This window comes from Carlito syrichta, unplaced genomic scaffold, assembly GCF_000164805.1.
Source record: "Carlito syrichta isolate Samal-C Ts95f unplaced genomic scaffold, Tarsius_syrichta-2.0.1 Scaffold315473, whole genome shotgun sequence".
In the NCBI taxonomy this organism is placed as follows: Eukaryota; Metazoa; Chordata; class Mammalia; order Primates; family Tarsiidae; genus Carlito; species Carlito syrichta.
The window spans coordinates 1,015,057-1,030,400 of NW_007259569.1; the positions used below are offsets into that span (position 1 = coordinate 1,015,057).

Below are 15,344 nucleotides of genomic sequence, written 5' to 3' on the forward strand. Positions count from 1 at the left end.
GAAATAAAAAGGTCACTGTAATAACCTTCATGAACTTTTTGTATAAAAAGTTTAATAGTAAAACAGTCTCTCTTATATCGCCCAGAAAAAAATAAAGTTTACTATTCACTATGTAGCAGATAATTATCCAAAGACTGTAAAAAAAAAAAAAAAACCTGAGAAGGAAATTAGTTATGATGTGTATTAGAGTTTAAGTGGACTAAACTGTAGCTGTCTATAGGATACTAAAAACCACAGGGAAAAAAAAGCGAATGATTTGAATTTTTCTAGTTATCCAAATTTAACCTATATAGTAGCTTGAAAGTATGGCATTCTGTATGAACTAAAGTGCCTATGAATACAGCTCAGCATTCAAATTTATGTTTGTAAAGCATACTTAAAAGTGCCATATTTGCATCTGATAGTAGTTTAGGTACACATTGACAAAGATATGTTACACCTTCCCTAAGACTCTTCTTTTCGACAAATTTCTTAATTACTAATATGGTAGCATTCTCATACACATCCTATTCCACACTATTCCCTCACCTTCTCATTTGGAAACTTTTGTTTTAATTGTTTTGACCCTGATACTGGAGGGAATGGGGAAAAATAATATATTTGTAGACAAATAGTGAGACTCTTCCTGCTGTATAAATAAAATATAAGATCTTGGGGCTGACATTTGACACTTATTTTTGTTTTATTTAGTATTTTAAAATATTTGTTAACTTAATCCATATCATGGTATCAGGCCTAATGGTCTTCAATTTATCAAGCAATTTATGATTATCTACATTCTACATCAAGCAAGAATTAAGGATAACCAAATGATATAAATCAATTCTCCAGTGAGTCGCAAAATCACTGCCTCAATCATAAATAATCTAGAAACAATATGCTTCATAGGTCAAATATTCTTTGTTAAAACACTCTTATGGTGATAAGATAAAAATAAATCTGTCTTGTAGTTGAATGTTATAATGTAAAAGTTAATATGTACTAAAGAATTCTAGTGGAGAGAAAATATATTTCCAACAAAGTATACACAAAGAAATTACTCACCAGTAATAAACACTCGACTCTCATTTGTAGTGGTGAGATAAAGCAGTTTAGGTACTTGAGTGTCATTTCTGACAACTTTCAACTGTGTACATACAAAATATGTCACTGTAGAAAATAAAAATTATTATGAAATTAAAATTACTTTTGCATTTCAAAAAGGATATGCCAAGATCAGGACCTAACACAATGCTTCTCAAATTTTATTGAACAAAGGAATTACATGGGACTTTTCTTAAAATGCAGATTCACTGGATCTAGGGTGGGGCCTGAGATTCTGCATTTCTAATAAGCTCCTTGGTGATTACTAGTGCTGTCAGTCCTCTGAGGGCACTTGGAGCAATAGGAATCTAACACTAGCTTACCAGAATACCAGAGGCATTTCCTTTAGACAGTACAACAGCTCTACCTAAGTAAAGTCATTTGCTTGTTGCACAGATGAAGAGTGCAAGAATCATTTTAATTGGTTATACAACTGGGTGTGAACAGATATTTCCTACAGAGAAAAAAGCCAGGTATCACCATGATATTTTTATTGATTAACGCAGTCTAACACAGAGTCTCAAATTACTCCTTCCACTGGATAGGGCTAAACAGTATTCATTTATATTTGCTTATGAAGCATTTTATTATCGCTAATGTATTAATCTTAATTAAACCTTAAGGCCAGTGACAGGGCTTATAACATCTATTTATTTCCTTGATATATATATAACTTGATAGGCTAAAAATAATCCCTGAAAATGAGGTTATGATGTCTTCAGATTTCAAGTACTTTCAAAAGTTATAGATTGTTTTTAACTATCTGGTTATTTAGTTACTAAAGTTTCATTCAATATTTTTTATTTTAATTAATTGCATGCATTTATTTTCATGAATTATGTTACAAACTAGGAAATGAAGAAATTAATGTAAATTCTTATAATCACACAAAAGTAAGTTCTCATTTTAGAATACAATTTTCTCCAGAGCATAACTATAGATTCATTTGCTACAGCTTATATTTACTAGTTCTTTATTCTGTAGCAATAAAATTAAAATATGTTTAAATGCTAAGAATTATCTTAATTTTTCACTTTTATTTCGTTTAAAAAATTGTACAAATGTAAATATTAATGGTTAAAGATGTTAATATTAAAGTAACCTCTAAAATATGTTAAGAGGGTAGATCTCATGTTACATGTTCTTACCACAATGAAATAAAAATTGAAAAAATAAACAAACCATTTTAATATCATGGCCATTAAAAATCTGAGAGTCAGATCTAACACGTTCTAGCTGTTTGAAATCCAAGATTACTTGACCCCCTCTGGATCTTTGCTTTCTCACCTGAAAATGTGTGACAACATCAAGTCTTTAAAAAGTAACTGCGACTATAAAATGAAATAATATCTATAAGCATCTGGTACACAGTAAGCAAGAAGATAAAATGAAATAATATCTATAAAACATCTGGTATACTGTAAACACACAATATTAGTTTCCCTTAGTTCTTCACTTTCTTTATTTTAAAAAAGTCATACTACCAAAAGATTTTGGTATTATTCCAGAAGACCCTTGGTCATGCTCCTCTTCATAGGCCTGAAGTCCCCTTAAAAATCACCATTTGTTTAACAACTGTTTCCTTCACTCTTGGCCAAAAGATGAGAAGAAATTGTGATTGCTGTCAACTATTATACTAAAATAAATCTCAACAAAGTCTGTATATACCTTTCTTAGAAAGCTCTAGTTCATATTATCACAAGAAATAGAGTATACGTGCTTGGCAAAGTTTCTGTGAGAAACTTTTTCTAAAACTTGTGTCAGCTTGTTGTTTAAAGTGGTTACAAACAAACCTGGCAGTAAAACCTAGCAAATATGAGACATGAAATTTTCACCAGAGGTCTTCACTGACACTCATGCCCTAAAAGAAGTTGCATGAGAGGTCATAGCCTACTTACCTTGGAAGCCCATGCCTTGGTTATGGCAAAAATTCTTTCTGTTCCATTCCCCAAAGGTTGGGGTGAGGTTCAGTTCTATTTAGATATATTAAATAATTTTGATCTCACAAGCCTAGGGTGGAATCTAATGAAGCAGGGGGGTGTAATACTGTTTTGTGTAGGGAATAAAGGGACAGCAGAAGTCCTGTATATTGTCGTTAGCTCTCTTGGTGTTCTACAATTTCTATCTTATTGCTGGTTTAAAAATTAGATGTCGTAAATACTAGGAGTTTCCTCAATATTGGCAAGCATTTAACACAAGTAATGATCAGTATTTATTCATGTAACCATTTGGGAAATAATAAAATAGCATACCATATCTAAAATAGCTTTATTTTCTGAATTCAAGTAAGGAATTATTCACCGAAATTGCTGAGAAGTATTAAGTATACTTTTTATCATGATAGATCTGAAGACTAACTTGTTATGTTATATAAAATATATAACAGGGCATACCTAAAATATTTTCAAATAAATAAAACTAGTAGAAAAATACCTTTCTATCTAAATGAATGCAGGGGGAAAAGACAATGCCAAAGTAAGCCAAAGTAAAATGTTGACCGGTTGGTATAACATGAGTAACCTAATATTAATGTAATATTCAAATGGAATAATATTTACCATTGTCATTATTTAATTGCATAGTCTGCCAATCATCTATCAATTAATGCCACATTAGTAAAGTATTTGATGTCTTTAATGAGATCCACTTATTCAGTTTCCAAATGAATACAAAGGGAACTGACTGCCCATGTTTTAGTTTTATTGAGTCTTAAGATTTTTTGTGTGCAGTTTTAATAATGAGAATTCTTAAGAGAACTTGTTTTCTGAAATGAACTGGTTTCAATCCTAAATTAATTCTGAATAGACAACCAGCAGGTGGTTAATATCTGTAATACATAATATATCTTAATATAGAAAAGATTTAAACATGCTGTCAGACTGCTTGAATTTGCTAACTCAACATCATCCCACTTCTGTAAGTCAGCTTACTCTGTTTTTTTAAATTAATGCCTTTACTTCAAAAAAAAAGAGAGAGAGAGAAATTAAGAATTGAGTACTTGGGTAAATATTTTCAAAGATTTCTGGCTGGGATGTAGAAAACAGTTCCACTATAAATGGTTGCTCTGAAGTCCCATCAGCAATGTGTATCCAGCGATATGACCAAAAATCCTCACGGCTTTCTATATGAATAGAATATTAAAATAAATGAAGGTAAATGATTATATATATATGAACACAGAACTAGTCACTGAAATATTTTTTTTCTAATTTTCAATTTTAAAAGCTTACCTTTCTTTTTTGACCGCTGAACCCTTCCTACAAAAACTAAGATGCCAATAACATCACAGATATGATTTTCTGGCATATCATCCAGTTCTGATCTAAAAAAGCAAAATTATTAAATAGATATGGTATCTTTAAACAGTAAAAAAGTTCTACAATTATGATTTTGAAAATGCATCTCTGCATAATTGCTACAGCATAATTTTGGGTAGATTTTGAGCTAATTTTAATGCATTAATTTTTAGTAATGAACATTGAAGATTAACATTTAAGACATTTTAAAGAAACTATTTTACCTTGTGGCAAATCGGTGATTTAATTTTGGCAATCCCCATTCTGGTTTCACCTGCTTTTCTGGAATGATAATTATATTTGTTGGAGGATCTCGAAGATTCAGGCAGATTTCTGAAAAAATATATATATTTATAGCTTTAATATGATATTTAATACATACTAAAGAATATACATGTACATAAATTACATAGCAAAATAATAGACCATTTTTGAACCCACCACTAAACCCAAGAACTAGACTGTTGTCAAAGGTCCTTGGCTACTTCTATTATCACATCCACTTACATCCCCATCAAAGGTTAACCATATTTTGAGAATATTGTGTTTTATCATTTCCTTAACTTAAAAAAGATTACATCACTTATATGTTTTTGTCCAAACAAAATACTCTTTGGCTTTGTTTTTGAACTTTATATGGGTAAAATTATACAATATTCATTATTTTATGGCTACTTTTTTTTCACTCAACATTATATAAATAAAATTCACCCATGTAGCTGCATTAGTAGTTCTTTTGTTTCCATTTCCATTACTGAAAAATGTTCCAGTGAGTTAAATAGAGTACAATTTACTAACTAAAATTTATTTATTCATTATTGTATTGGTAGACATCTAGATTATTTCCAGGTTTCTGCTACTATACACAGGATTGTTTTTTTTTAAAAAAAAAGCTTTTTGTATATGTCTGCCTGTGCACACAGGGAAATGTTTTTCTTAGGTATTATACCTAGGAGTAGAAACCCTGAATTGTATGGCATGTAAATATTCAACTCTATGGGAAATTCCAAATTATTTAAAGTAATGAACCTATTTATATTTCCACAAGCAATGTGTAAGAATTCCCATTTAAACATATCCTCTCCAAACTTTGGTATTGGCAAACTTCTTATTTTTTGTCAATCTAGTGATATGACAATTTGTTGTGATCTTATTTTGCACTTCCCTTATTTCTAATTTTATTGGACATTTCAAATATTTATGATTCACTCATGCATTCTCTTATGTGAAATGCCTGTTTATGTCTATTTCCCATTTTTCTGCTGGATTGTTTGTATTTTAAACATTTATTTGCAGGAGTTGCTTATATATTAAATATTAATTCTTTGTTTATTATTTAATTGCAAATATCTTTAACCCAGTCTGTGACCTGACTTTTCATTTTTACATTTTGTTTTGTTATTTTTTCTCTGTCATCATCTAAAGATATTATTCATTCTTTTATGATGTTTTTGATGGACACAGATTAATGTAGTTAGGTTGCTAAATATTTATTTTACAATTGCTACTACTTGTGTCTCATCTAAGAAATTCTTCTTTTTCTCACGTTTATTCTCTGAGTTACTTTCTATAAGTCTTTCTATAACTTCCTTCTGTAAGATCTAAAAGTTTTGCCTTTCACATTTAAGTATTAGATATATCTGGTATTTATTTTTATATATCAGCTAGATATGTGTCATTTTTCTTATATATAATCAATTATCTCAATACTGCTTCTCAAATAATTCGTACTTCCTTGATGGGATGTATAGCACATTTGTCATCTCAAAATTCTGTATATTTAGGGTTATATCTTGGCTTTGAATTGTGACTTACTGGTCAATTTATCTATACTTGCACCAGTATCTCATTGTCATAAATACTATAGCTGCATAAAAATTATTGATATTTGTAGAACAAATCTTCACCTCCTATTTAGCCCCCTATTCTTTTTCTTCAGAAGTGTCTTGACTATTCTTGGCAACTATATACTTTCATATGAATTTTAGAATCAGTTTGGCAGTTCTGGGAAAAAAAATCTGATGGGATAGCCCTGAATCCATCAGTCAATCTGGAGACACTTGTGGACTAAGACTGACCCTGTGAACATGGACTATTTTTTCTTTGTTTATTTAAGACTTTCATAATGTCTTTCATTAGTGTGTAATAATAATCTCCACACAGGTCCTACATATCTTCTCTTAGAGTCATTTCTAGATACCTTATACTTATTGTTGACAACATAAATGATGTTTTTAAAATTATAAATTCTAACACTTTATTATTGGAGTTTACAAAATCAGTTGACTTTTATAGATTGATCTTGTAACTAACTTTGGCAATATCTTAATATTTTTAAAACTTTGTGCTATTTAAAATTTTCTGTGTAGAATATTTAATTTGAGAGCAATGAGAGTTTTGTGTTTTTAAAAATTATTATATCTTTAAAGCATTTTGTCCTCTCACACTAGGTAGGGCAACCATTACAACATTAAGTAGAAACAGTAATAGGAGGCATTTACTTTCCCCCACTTTTAAAAGGAGTGTTTCTAAACTTTCCCCATTAAGAATTGTGTTTGCTGTATTGTTTTGATTTTGTAACTACCCTTTCTTAGTTTAAGAAAGGTTTCTTCAGCTGGGCTTGGTGGCTCAGCCTGTAATCTCGTGCCTTGGGAGGCTGAAGTGAGTGGATTGCCTGAGCTCGCGGGTTTGAGACCCGCCTGGGCAACTTGGCGAGACCTCATCTCTACAATAAATCAAAAAATTAGCCGGGTGTGGTAGCGCGTGCCTGTAGTTCCAGCTACTTGGAAGGTTGAGGCAGAAGGATCGCCGGAGTCCAGCAGGCCGAGGCTGCGGTGGCCGGGAGCTGCACTCCAGTCTGGGCGAGAGAGTGAGACTCCAACTAAAAAAAAAAAGAAAAAAAAAAAAAAAAAAAAGAAAGGTTTCTTCTCTTGTTATTTTCTTTTAAAAATTAATGAATGGGTATCAAATCTCAAACAAATGCTTTCTGTATATCTATTAGGATGACCATTATCTTCTTATTTTATTAATATGATGAGGGACACATGGATTTTTATATGTAAAACCAACTTTGCATTGCTGAGGAACAGTACAACTTAGTCACAGCATGTGGTCTTTTTATACTTATCTGAATTCAGTTTGCTAGTATTCTACTCAGAATATAAATATGTGTGTGTGTGTGTGTGTGTGTGTGTGTGTGTGTGTGGGGCAAAGCTAGCCTATAATTTTCCTCTTTCACACTATTCTTGTTAGGTTTTGATTACCAAGGTTATACTTGTAGCAAAGAATATGCAAAAGAATATATCCTCTTAGTCTACTCTCTGGAATAGTTTTAGAATGATTTATTCCCAGAATGTTTGGTAGAATTTGCCTGTAACATGAAGTATTCCTGATATTTTCTATGTGGGAAAAATTTAAACCTCTGATTCAATTACTTTAATGGCTATAGAGCTATTGGGGTTTTCTATTTTTTGGTGAGTTTTCCAAAAAATTTCTGTGTAGCAAAAATGCTTAAACCAGAATGAAGACATTTGTTTTCTAGTCCTGTCTATTGCTAACCATGTGACTGGAAAAATTCACTTTGCCTCTGAATTTCAGTCTAATCATATATAAGCAAGGAAAGTTTGTATTACATGATATTACCTTGCACCTAGAAAATAGTTTGCATTTCATAAAGCATTTTCATAAGTACAGCATCATTTGATTATATTCAAGGTCCTTTCCAGCTCTAAAATGCTAAGGTTTCAAATTAAATAAATAGCCCTTCTCCCCTCAAACCCCAAACACCTGATGCTGCCATCTCAATATGTATTGTGCAATACGTCTGAAAATCCCAAGATTTTAAAACATTTATTATTTGGGTATACCAGCTAAATACTATATAAAAAGCCATAAATTACCAGCAAACAATATATTTGTTTTGCAATAGAATTTCTATCTTTACAGATTCACATTTATTCAATCTTTTAAAAATTACATTTTAGTTTCTCTAACTTGGAAGTTCCTGTGTAAATATATATTTAAAAAAACCAAGATAAATGACCACAATATAACATAAACAAGGGTACCAAATCCAAAACCTGGTGAAGTGAGGACCAATAAGAGGCCCAAACTTCACCTGTATGATGACCATTTATGTACCTAATCTTGAATTGTACTCCACATCTTTAAAATAAAAATAACAAAATGACCCCAATAGTTTGTCTTCCAACATCTACACCTAGAAGGCCAAGATGGTATCACACATCCTTATTCCCTTACTAAACAACTCTCCCCTGACTACATATGCTTCTCATTTGAGTCACTCTGTTATTTTTCCTAATCCTTACTTAACACTTTCTCCTCTCCAACCTATCTTCTACTTTCCGGCCCATTCTTTCCTCAATTACATTTTCATTCATTTCTTCTTCCCTTTTGTCTATCACATTTTTATATACATACTGTTATTAGTCTTTTATTTGACTGTAGTTTGTCTTACATATCTTTCACTGCATTAAACTAATTTTAAGGGTAGAACTGTATATTACTTATCTTTATTTCTCCTGTGCTTAGCATGATTTACAGAACTGTCTTTTTTTCCCTTCAGAATACCATTATTCACCTTTCCACTCTTTGTTTTTATGAGATTGACTTTGTTAGATTCTTATACTGAGATGATACAGTTTTTGTTTTTCCTGTGTCTTGTTTATTTCACTTAGCATAATGTTTTTCAGGAATCTAAAAGAGTCTATTTCATAGAAACAGAGAGTAGAAAAGTAGTCACTAGAGGAGGCAGGGGTAGGGGAAGAGGAATAGGGAAGAAGAATATACTGGTCAAAGGGTACAAAGTTGCATGGTGACCATGGTTAATAATAATGTTATTGTATATTTCAAAGTTGCTAAAGTAATAGATTTTTTAACATTCTTATCACAACAAAATGATAAGTTGGTGAGGTGATGGAAATGTTAATTAGCTTGGTTGAATCTTTCTACAATGTATGCATAAATCAAAATATCACACTGGATCACACAATCATATACAATTGTTATTTGTCAATTAAAAATAAAGAAAAAATCTAGGAAAAATACCATTAATCAGTTTGAGATAGGCCATTTTTAAAGATCATAAATCTGTCGTTTTCAACCCTGACTGTATCTTAGAATCAGCTAAGGAGTTTTAAAGCCATGGCAATTAATGCCTTGGTCCTCTTCTCTCAGAGTAATTAAATCAGAATCTCTGTGGGTGATGCACCAGTGGTTTTTTAAAGCTCCTCAAGTGATGCTAATGTACAGCCAGAGTTGAGATCTACTTAAACATGTAGGCTAGGCAAACTACAGCCTGTAAGTGGCTGCTTCTTTTGTAAATAAAGTTTAATTGAAATACAGCCATATCCATTTATATATATATCATATATGGCTGCTTTCACTCTACAAAGGCAAAGCTGAAAAGTTGCAACAGAGACGATATGGCCTACAAAACTTAAAATATTTACTATCTGGACCTTGAAAAAGCAAGGGAAAAGTCCTGTGACTTATCAAAAAAGGTAAGAAAGAAAATAGAGACTGCTGCTAACATTAATAAGAAGTAAAACTGTTTTAAAGACTGAAAGGTACACTTTAAATATATTCTCATAAGGCTACCATTAAAAAATAATTTCTATAGCTATAATTATTTACTTGAAAGCATAAGTAATTTCTCATATCTTAAAGATTTTCCATTACGAAAATTTGGCCCTATAATTCTATATAGCAGAAGTAGCATAGTGTTTGGTTCAGTTTAAGTGCTAATTTTTTAATCTACTGACTTACCTACTGACTACATGCTATCTTTTGTCCTATTTTTCATTTGTTTTTAATTTTTAAAAGGAGCTATTAGTATCTGACACATTGCCAGATTTGTCCACAGCCATATAAAAACGGTGATTTAAATTAATTACCTTTACATCAGAAAAAAAAGTGTATTTAGTAGAAAGAACACTAGGCTAGGTATCAGGAGAGTTAGGTTTTGATTTCCACTATTCTAGTGATTTAGTATGTGTCAACAAAATCACCTTATCTGTTAATGACAAAGAATGTTTCAATTCTTGCTAAGGGAATTTTGTCACCTGGATATGTTTGGTTGTAGAATATAATTTACAATTTGGTAGACATAATAATACATTTGAATTAGCTTCCTCTTGCCAATTTTTACTGAATTTTCTCAAGTAGGTCACAATATCTATATCAGTTTAGTTTCTCACCTTTCTATAGCAAAAAAACTAATCTAACAGCTTCAGTAATATTTATGGTCCTTTGCCCGATATGGTACTTTGCAAATTTATATAAACAAAACAGCCATAAGACAACAAATTCATTGAATACTTAACCCATTGTAGAAATTGGTCTGATCTGTGAATCCACAGGAAGAGGCTGAATTCTGAATGGATAACTCTTTTTAACAGAATAATCTTGAAGCAGAAGGACTAAACCAACCCGCAAACTTTTATACCACTCAGGACACAGGGCGTTCCACATAATCACTGACACGGTGCCTGAACTGTCAGCAACTTCCAAAAAGGTCTAGAAAAAAAAAAAAAGAGTAAAAGCACCTACATATTTACCACTTTTATCTATACAGATGATTTATAGCATATTATATGTGATAATTTAGAGTGATGAAAAATAACATTTACATTTTAATTCTTTGTTTTAATTCAGTTGTCAACTCTGCTGATATTGGTGATCTAAAGAGATTGCGGCCTGGCGTGGTGGCTGATGCCTGTAATCCAAGCATTTTGGGAGGCTGAGGTGCGAAGATTGCTTGAACCTAGGAATTCCAGACCAGCCTAGGCAATTTAGTGAGACCTTATCTCTACAAAAAAAAAAGCTAAAAAATTAGTTGCAACCATTAGTGGTGGAGCTCCCCAGTAGTCCCAGCTACTCAGGAAGCTGAGGTGGAAGGATCACCTGAGTCCAGGAGGTCCAGGCTACGGAGAGCTGTGATTGTGCCACTGCACTCCAGCCTGGGTGACAAAGTGAGACCCTGATTCGAAAGAGAGAGAGAGAGAGAGAGAGAGAGAGAGAGAGAGAGAGAGATTGCTACCAGATCCATGGAAGTACCAGATGTACTATTTACCTGTGTGATTGTAAACTCTGGGGCACAGGCCAAATTTTATTTATATTTTACTATCCTAAAATGTTTAACATGATGCCTTACACAGAGCAACCCCTCAATACATTTCTCAAATGACAAGTCACATTTTAGAGGTTTTAAGTGAAAATCTTGACATCATTGGTTGTTGAAACTGCTGGAGGGCCTTGATATTTACATTATAGAACTTTGGACAAACATATCACTAAGTGGGCACAATGCCCTGATTACATTAATTTACTTCTTATAGTGATAGTGGAGACTTGGTATACATGACATAGGAATTATTTCTGAGATAGTACTTGAAAAATTCTGATGGCAGAAAGGAGAATGTTCACACCAGCATACATTATTGCTGAGTCTGGGTATAGTTAAAATAGAGAAATCTATTGCAGTAAAAAATATATTACCTAATCCTGACTTGTACTCTACATCTTTATAATAAAATACAGTAAAAAAATAAAAAAGGAAATATAGTGACAGATAACTTAGATTCTATCTAAAAGGTAATCTTTGAAGTGTTCTTTAGCTCTTAATTTCTTCTTAAAAGATGATGTTAATCAATGGAGCATAATTTTGTATGTGTAGAGTCCTTCCCTCAGTAAATAAATTATAAATTTAAGAATCTATAACTATAGAAATCTGGTTAGTAGTTTCCTGGAGCTAAATTGGAGGGAGAATATATCTAAAAGTTGTAAGAGGGAATGTTTCAGGATAAGGTGAATGTTTTGTACCTTGATTGTGTTAATGGTTTACAAGTGAATGTCATCTCACTGAATTTTAATCTCATTGAATATATTTTAAAGCATTACTTTATTTTGTGAAAATTATGCTGGAATAATATTGCTAATATAAGAATAAGATCATACTGAAGACCATTAATTACATTGTATAAGATGCAACTATATCCTAAACAAACTAAAACTTAAAAAAAGATGATACACTCTCAGACCTGTTCTTTCTCATAATGATGAATATACATTTTGGGTAATTAATTCCTTTATTCATTAAACATTTACTGAGTCACTATAGTATTCCAGACATTATGTTAGGCACTGTAATGAAGAGATGAATCAAACATTATTCCTAATAATGGTGGCTAAAAAATATATAGGACTTACTCTGTGCTTGGAACATAGGTAAATCTTTTATCTACGTTAGCTAATTCATTCCTCACATAAGATCCATAAAGCAAGTACAATTAGTATCTCCATTTTACAGATGAGTAAAATGAGGCCTAAAAAGGAAGAATATTTTTCCCTATATCATAAAGCTAAGAAATGGTAGACAGAGCTGAGACTTGAACTCAGTTCATCTTAACCAGATTGTGCACTCTTAATCACTATAACACACTAGTACCCTACAGTCAGTAGGAGCTCACAGTAGAGTAAGGTTAACAAATCTATTAACAAATATGTGTAACTGGGTTTTACATACACTCTGATAAACCTATGTAAGTGTATATACCAGGGTCCTGAGTAGCACTTAGTTAATTGTCTCTAGTGACAGCATATGATTATGCATGAAAAGGCTTAAAGCATAGGTAAGCATTATATTGAATCTTAATGGTGCTTTTGCCAATCTGATGAGAATTGAGAGGAAGAGCATTCTAGGCAGAAGGAACAACATGAACAGAGATATGAAAGGTAGAAAACAACTGGTTATCTTTAGGAAATTCTAGGTAGGGCAATTTAGTCAGTATGAAGCATGGATAGGTCAGGAAGAGAGGAGATTGGAAGAGATAAGCAGGGACAGGATGATGGAGACACAAAGAGGGAGGAGGCCAAAGAAACACGTGGAGTCAAAAATCCAGGGAGGAAAGTATTTCAACAATAAGAAAGCAAAAACCTATAGGAGGATGACTGAATAATTTATAATGTCATATGATTGAATCTATACTTTGAATGAAAAACTTTCAGTGATAACGAGAAAACACGTAAGAAATGTTAAATGATACAAAATTGTATTTACAATATGGTTCCCATTTTGTAAGATAATTTAATGTGATATATGACATACATAGTCATAGGCAATATATAACACATAGACATATGCACATATATGATATTTATGCTACATATGTACATGTACATGATATATATGTGTATGCATATATATGACTTAGATAGTGGCTCTCTCTGAATGGTAGGATCTTGGGTGACATGCTCTTTATACAACTTTCCACATTTTCTAAATTCCCTACAATAAGCATGTATGCCTTTTATAATAAAAGCTTAACAAAACACCTAAAATAGTTTTTGATAACATGGGAAAAGTAATAAAATATGTAAAAAAAGAAAGAACATAAACATATCAAGAAAGTAGATCTAATCAGCAATATATAGCACAGGGAGTCAAGACAATAGAAGTGTCACAGTGATTTAAAACTAGACGGTTATTAGTGAATGATGAACTGAAGAAGTCAAACTAATTTTGTTAAGAAATGGAAGGCAAGAAAGTGAAAATACCTAGTGTAGACTACTTTTTCAAGAAGCTTGCCTCAAGAGGAGAGAGGGACTAGGAGAGTCATAAAGTTAAGCAAGATTTTTTTTTGTTTCTTTCTGTTTTTTTAAATGGAAGACTAGAGTATATTTATATGTTGGTGCAGAAAACACAGCTGAGAAGAAAAGGCTAAGATAAAGAAAAAGGCATGAAGGAGACCAGCTGTATAAGGGAGGTAAAGAGCACCAATACAGGAACAATTTCTTTTTGTACAATAAATTATGTGAAAAAATACTTTTCTGCATATACACATACACATTTTAAATTATTACACTGATCTTATGGGATGTTATTTAAACAAATAAGTTATTATAATATGAATTCAGGTCTGTAAGTTATCATTCATAACTTTAAATTAACATATGATATCTTATTATTACTTGTACCTGGTATGGTTCAATCATCTTTTTATTAGGTTTCCCATAGTATCGCAGTTTTGATTTATGCAAGATCCTCACAAGTAATGCAGGAAAATTTCTTCTGTTAGCCCAGGTCATTGCAAGGTGAGAAAGGGAAATTATTTTGGTATCTAGAATATAAAAGATAAAAAATCCTATTTAATGTCATAGTAACTTCAAAGATCGATTTTAATAGCTAAAAGTGGTAGCCAAATTATACCCAAGGCAGTTCATTCTTAATAGCTATAGACTTCTCCCACATAAACTACATACTATTCCTAATATTAAGAGTCAACACATACACACACACACATACACACACACCTTACTATGTACCTGGAATATAGGTAAAAATCTATATTAATAAACACATTATTCTATCTAGAATGGTCTCCACAGCTTCCATCTTACCAAATTATTTAATTACTTCCTGGGAAACTTGGATCTAAACTCACCTCCCTTAAGATATTTTGTGGGAAAAAATGTCATGAAATATTTTCCCACTACTAAACACTTTTATATTTAATTTATAGAATTGTTTAGTGATACATTTCTGTATTGCCCTCACCGCAATTTCATGTGTATATTTCCTCTTCACCAAACAAGTCAGACATAGTCTTGCACCAGGGCCTTTGCACTTGTGGTTCCCTCTGTCTAGAATGACTTTCCCTTAGGTATCCACGTGACTTTTTCTCTCAAGTTTTGTTCAAAAGGTCACTTTCTCAGTGATATAATCCCTATCCACCCTATTAAAAACTTGACCCCTCTACTTATCCTCTATCCCACTTTATTTTTCTACATAGCATTTACTATCTTCTCAAATACCATATAATTTACTTTAGAATGCTTTAATCTGCAAGCCTCTGGCAAGCATAAAAACTGCTTAAAAGCTATTCATCGAGTCGGGCTCGGTGGCTCAGCCTGTAATCCCGCGCCTTTGGGAGGCTGAGGTGAGTG

At 32.1% G+C, this 15,344-nt stretch overlaps 1 protein-coding gene across 2 annotated transcripts in view; it reads right to left on the reverse strand.

The window, feature by feature from the left end:
• The window catches only part of CUNHXorf57 (chromosome unknown CXorf57 homolog), a 67,596-nt gene that overhangs the window by 42,823 nt on the left and 9,429 nt on the right, over positions 1-15,344 (reverse strand). For both annotated transcript variants that reach the window (XM_008072865.1, XM_008072864.1), the window contains exons 2-7: positions 14,376-14,518; positions 10,724-10,916; positions 4,604-4,712; positions 4,314-4,405; positions 4,082-4,204; positions 1,045-1,149 (exon numbers count right to left, since the gene is read on the reverse strand). In XM_008072865.1, the coding sequence (XP_008071056.1) occupies positions 1,045-1,149; positions 4,082-4,204; positions 4,314-4,405; positions 4,604-4,712; positions 10,724-10,916; positions 14,376-14,518 (765 nt within the window). The remainder of the gene's footprint in view (positions 1-1,044; positions 1,150-4,081; positions 4,205-4,313; positions 4,406-4,603; positions 4,713-10,723; positions 10,917-14,375; positions 14,519-15,344) is intronic.